The following is a 5929-nucleotide window of genomic DNA, read 5'->3' on the forward strand; positions in this document are numbered from 1 at the left end:
ATTGAGAAAGTAGCCTTGAAACATACGTTACCATATGTAAGCTAGATAGCCAACGGAAAGCTGTTGTATAATACGGGGAGCTCAAGCTGGTGCTCTGTGACATTCTAGAGGGGTAGAATGGGGAAGGGGCAAGTTTCAAGAGGGTGGGACATATGTATACTTAAGGCTGATCCATGTTGTACAGAGAAAGCAGCACAACATTGTAAAGCAATTATCCTCTAATTGAAAATAAGTTAAAAACAAAAAAGAGCATTGTCAAATCCACTGCATTGTCTGGGAGGTACATCCCACTCGTCATTTCAGCAGACATCACATAGACTCCCATCGTTTGGCAGGTAGTTGGTGTGGGGGTGGCTGAGATTTGGGGCAGAAATGTTGGACAAACAACAGAAAAGAGACAGAAGGCAGAGATAGAAGAACAGGATGACCAGTGTTGAAGAGAATTGAGTGCCCTATGTGGGGAGATGCTGGAAGCCACTGGAAAAGTGGCTGGAGAGTGTTTCTTCCGAGTCAGAGACAGGAGGAAACAGCCTGTTGTCCTGTGGGAACTCCCTTATAGAACAGTCTTCATCCAAACCAAATTGTCTTCTTTTTCCTTAGGACACATGAAGACTCATGGTGCTCCTAGGGCAGAAAGAGTGTGAAGCTAAGGAAACCAAGACATATCTATGAAGAGAACCAAACATCCACTTCTTTATCTGCACAGATGAGAGCTGCAACCAAGCTGTGAACCTGCAGTTCACCAACCTTTGCAGAGTTTGTGTTTCAAATTTCTCACATACAAGCAGTACCCTGCCCTCTAGTGCTGGCTGGGTGACCTGACATCCTACTTCCTGGAGAGGAAAGGGGCTGAAAGAAGAGGAGTAGCTGAGATGGGGAGAACTCCACCTCGGCCTGATGACCTCATTTAATCCTTGGTGGCTGTAGGTTCAAAGTCAGTGGGCAAGACTGCAGTCCTTGGTAGTGAATGGGGTGGACAGAGTGGTGGGCATTCCCAAAAAGATTTAGTACGCATAGGGGGTTTATGTGGGATCACACACCCACACAAGATGTAACTGTACCCCCTTGCCTCTCTTCTGGGGCTGTGGTTCTGGAAACTGGTGCAGGGTTTTAGGAAGGTTCTGAAAAAATCTTGCCTCTAGCTCATCAATATCTTGGACTGCTTTGCTTTTTTGAAACATGCTAAAGAAGTGTTGTAAATAAATGTAATTTCAATTTATAGTGTAGAAAATGTTTAAAAATTTTTTTGTCAATTGACTTCTTCCTTTTATTTTTTTATGGAAGTGTAGTTGACAAAGAATATATTACTTTCAGGTGTACAACATAGCAATTCAACTTTTCAGTTCAGTCGCTCAGTCGTGTCCAACTCTTTGCGACCCCATGGCCTGCAGCATGCCGGGCCTCCCTGTCCATCACCAACTCCCGGAGTTTACTCAAACTCATGTCCATTGAGTAAGTGATGCAATCCAACTATATCATCCTCTGTCGTCCCCTTCTCTCCGGCCTTCAGTCTTTCCCAGCATCAGGGTCTTTTCAAATGAGTCAGTTCTTCTCATCAGATGGCCAAAGATTCACCTTTTTTATACACATTAATTGATCACCACAATAAGTCTAATAATCATCTATCACCATTAAGTATTGCAATATTATTGACAGTATTTGCTGTTCATTATATCCCTGTGACATTTACTTTATAACTGGAACTTTTTACCTGTTAATTCCCTTCATTTATTTGGCCCATTACTTGAAAGTGAAAGTGAAAGTTGCTCAGTCCTGTCTGACTCTTTGCGACCCCATGGACTATAGTCCATGGAATTCTCCAGGCCAGAATACTGAAGTGGGTAGCCGTTCCCTTCTCCAGGGGATCTTCCCATCCCAGGGATCAAACCCAGGTCTCCCAAGTTGCAGGTGGATTCTTTACCAGTTGAGGCACAAGATACGCCCATTACCTCAAACCCTGCCCTTTGGTGACCTCCTGTTCATTCTCCTTATCTTTGAATCTGTTTCTGATTTTTGGTATTTGTTTTTTAAAGACTCCACATATAAGTGAAATCATACAGTATTTGTCTTTCTCTATGTGACTTACCTCACTTAGCAATAATACCCTCTGTGCCCATAGATGTTGCTGCAAATGGCAAGATTCCCTTCTTTATTATGGCTTAGTAACATCCCATTGTGTATGTGTATACCACATCATCTCTATCCACTTGTCGATCAATGGACACCTAGGTTGCCTTCTGTATCTTAATTATCTGCTCTCCCTCAACTTTATCCTAATTTTGGTCTCATATGTATTAACCTCTTTTCCTTCTTAAACTTGCCTAAACTTTTCTTTTCCATTTTTATTTGCTGCATGGCTCTTATGTTCTACTCTGAGAAGTACCCTGTGTGTGTGTGGAGAGAGAGGGAGGCATGCGTGCCTTTATGTCGGTGTGTATTTGTGTGAATGTATCTTCCTGTGAGACAGCAGTGAAGATGACCCCTTTTAGGTTCCTCCTAGGGCACACACTGTGGGTGTTACTCTCCTTTCTGCTGTTACAGTATTGGGGTCTTCATACTGGGGATCCAGCGAAAGAACAACAAAAAAGAGTAAGTTGATTGAATCATTGTGTGTGTGTGTGTGTGTGTGTGTGTTTTATAATTTGGGGGATCTGTGTGTGTGTCTGTGTGTGAGAGTGTGGGTAGGTATGTGTGAATGAAGATGTGTGTGTGTTTGTGTCTGTGAGTGTGCTTAAGAGCTTGGCTCCATGTGTGGGGTACATCAGGCAGGGAGAATGAGTGAAGAACAGATAATCATGATGGAACAGGAATAATAATAAAGAAATAGGGACAGAATAAAGGCAGTGTGGGTAGAGTCAGAGATGGCATGAAGCAGACACCATCTACACTTAGATATGAATTATTTACTCTTTTGAGAAGAAAGTCCTGCTCTAACTCAGGCTGCCCAAAGTAACAGACTCTGGCGGTCTTGCCTGCTCTCCCAATGCCAGCCTAGCAATGCTTGTGAGTGTAGTCACACACACACAGACACACACACATGTTCCCGATGTCTAGATCCGTTCTGACTGGAGCTCGCACAACCAGCCCTTGCTGCGGGCAGTTTTTGCTTCACATGAAAGAACCATGAAGGAAGCTATCAGCCAGGGACACATACAGTCTGCTATCGAGTTAAACATATTTAATGGGGGCAGAGCAGGGAAGATGCACTTGATTCCCCCAACCCCAACATCCTTCTTCAGATGAGCCCTGAGCAGCCGGAAGACTAGCTCAGCCAGTGAGCTTTTCAATCTGATTCAGAAGCTCAGGAACCCTCCAGACTGAATGTGAGGGAAGCTTTTTACAGGATACAAAGAAGGAGGGGTTATGATTCAGGGTGACGGCACACTAACTGCAAACGGGGCAGCAGAAGCAGATGGAGGAGATTCAGCAGCTGGTGGTCAGTTCCTCAAAGGCGCGGCTGTGGACCACATTACTTCTGCTTGGTCTTCTGCTGAGCTGGCCCTGGGACGACTGGTGAAGGACATGGCTCCGGGACCTTGGGGTGGCAGGGCTCCGGGACCTTAGGGTGGCAGGGCTCCGGAACCTTGGGGTGGCAGGGCTCCGGAACCTTGGGGTGACAGGGCTCCGGAACCTTGGGGTGGCAGGGCTCCGGAACCTTGGGGTGGCAGGGCTCCGGCACTTTGGGGTGGCAGGGCTCTGGCACTTTGGTGTGGCACGGCTCCTTGGTTTGGGGGATGCATGGTTCCTGGGGAGGAGGCTGGCAGGGCTGTTTCACCTGATGCTGCTGAATCTGTGGAGGTGGGACACAGGGCTGCTTCTGCTGGTGGGAACTCATGCTTCAAAGGAGGCTGAACCTAGAGACAGAAAAGCTGACTCAATATTTGATTAAACAGAGAAGAAATCAAGTTAAATCCCAAATAGTTTCATTTCAGGCCTCTTTAAAAAGGAGAGAGTCTCTGTTCCTCCTAGCTAAATTTGATAAAAACATGCTTTGATAATTTCTGAGTTTTTTCAAGAGTAGGAGCTTAAAGGCAACTCATTTCTGTGCCATTTCAGGGGGATTCATTCCTTGGCTCCCTTTCTTCCTCAGACATGTCACATCCCTTATCGACAAAACTCAAAACCACATATTAAGTCATTTAGAAAGTGATGTAGAAAGAACTGCACTGTACACACCTCTAGTATCACACAGAACACCTTGTGACTTATTGGATGAGTATACAATCTAAGCTCCTCCGACTTTACTCTGGCCTTTGTGTACAGAGGCCTCTCTGAAATGCTTCCCTTCCCATCTCTGTGTGCCCAAATACTCCTCCATCACAGCTCACATCATGCGTCATCACCAGCAGCTCATCCTGAGCTCCCCCAAACTGCCACTGCCTTTCCCTGACTATTCTCTGATCCCGGTCACTATCTGCTTTAGATTCCAGCTACGTGTATACATGCATTGTCTTCCCTACTAGGTTGTAAGTTTGCCGAGTAAGTTCTGTGACCGTTTGATCCCCTCCACAGTACCTAGCACTGTGCCTTAAATATAATAAATATTCAGTAGAGGTCCATCTTATGAATTAAAATTTGTATAATAAGTTATCAGAAACAGAATAATGCTGTTGCTGAGTGTGTCCTGAGTTCCAGTGGTAACATGACCACTAATTTACCTTGAGAACTTACAAAGATTGTCCTCCTTTTTGACCCCCAGTTCCATAACTGTCCACTGAAGGGGCTACCTTCACCAGCTCTAATGTCCTTTCAAACCCAAACCACATTTCATTTAAAATAAAGACACCCCAGTATTCTCTCTTCAGCCCTCTTACACGTGTTTGCCTCTGTCCATTTTCCAACAATGATAAAATAAAAATTTCAAATGGATTCTAATCAGAGACTCACCTAGTCCACAGAGAAGAACAGATTGTCTGGTTGCTCCAGTCGGTTGTGAAGTCAACGGGCCAGCTGGCCTTTTATACAATGAATGAGCCCTGCCTCAAGGAAATACAATCATCGGGGGCCCCCTCTGTTTTCCTTCCTTACCTGTCAAACGTGATTCACCTGATTCCTCTCAATTATCAGTTGGCTCAGCTTTTGTGATGAAAACCACCCACTTGATATTCTTTGGCACTGGCTGTATGACAGTGATGTCACCTGGGCCTAATTCCAATTGCCCCTCCCCCCTGGACCCAGAATAGGGCTTGTCTGGGGTAGGGGTGACCCACAGGCTTCCTGGAGTGTTTAATGAGCCACTTCTGAAGAAAGAATTGAGTCCTTTTGCGGTAGTGCCACTTTCCTGCTGCCTTTTTCCTAGGGATGGTTGTTCCTCATGTGCTGTGGGACAGAGCACATTTGAGCAGATGGGAAAGGAAGGGGATCAGATGAGCTGAAGTGGGCACGCCCCGTCTGCCTTATAATGCTAGATGCTAGAGAGCATGGGATTGACTGGTTATAGAGTCCTTGTCTGAAATGTCCTACACCCCTTTGTTCATCCCCCTGTCTTTCTCCCAACTCCATTAAACTACACACATTTGGAATTAATTATCACCCCCCCCACCACCACCACCAACCTCACCCCTCTCTGACTGGTTGCTAATCTGGGTAAACCTGCTTTGCTTTCACCAACCACACCTTCACCCCTCTCCTATTTCAGAGATTTTCAAGAGCTAATTCCTCTTCTGGGATAAACTTTTCTCTCCACTCCACCCAGCCTTCGGAACATGGCCCTGCCCTCCTTCTTAACACAACTCTATCCCACCCCCACCTGAAAACCCGGCAGTCTTTTCTAACCACCTTTACCCCCAGCCCATTCAGGGAGCCCTCCAGGGTGAACACTTCCCCACCTCTTGCCTACTTCCTACTCCAGACCCAGAACCTTGAGAATCTTGCTGGCTGCAATGGTTTCCTTGCTTTGTGGCTCTGTATCTTTGTATGTGTATGGAGG

General features: G+C 45.8%; 1 protein-coding gene across 2 annotated transcripts; it reads right to left on the reverse strand.

Moving 5' to 3' along the window:
* Positions 1-3469: 3469 nt before the first annotated feature.
* LOC138073788 (cornifin-B) lies at positions 3470-3835 on the reverse strand. Of its 2 annotated transcripts, XM_068965698.1 has the most exons (2): positions 3704-3835; positions 3470-3607 (listed from the first exon to the last, which is right to left on the reverse strand). In XM_068965698.1, the coding sequence occupies exons 1-2, from the start codon at positions 3833-3835 to the stop codon at positions 3470-3472; spliced, it is 270 nt and encodes an 89-aa protein (XP_068821799.1). The 2 variants fall into 2 exon arrangements, with proteins under 2 accessions (XP_068821799.1, XP_068821798.1); XM_068965697.1 differs by having other exon boundaries at positions 3470-3835.
* Positions 3836-5929: the final 2094 nt, after the last annotated feature.

This window comes from Capricornis sumatraensis, chromosome 2 (assembly GCF_032405125.1).
Source record: "Capricornis sumatraensis isolate serow.1 chromosome 2, serow.2, whole genome shotgun sequence".
NCBI classification, from domain to species: domain Eukaryota; kingdom Metazoa; phylum Chordata; class Mammalia; order Artiodactyla; family Bovidae; genus Capricornis; species Capricornis sumatraensis.

Bases quoted from the DNA above. Each gene is read 5' to 3' on its own strand.
- LOC138073788 (XM_068965697.1), bottom strand. From the start codon at position 3,835: ATGAGTTCCCACCAGCAGAAGCAGCCCTGTGTCCCACCTCCACAGATT.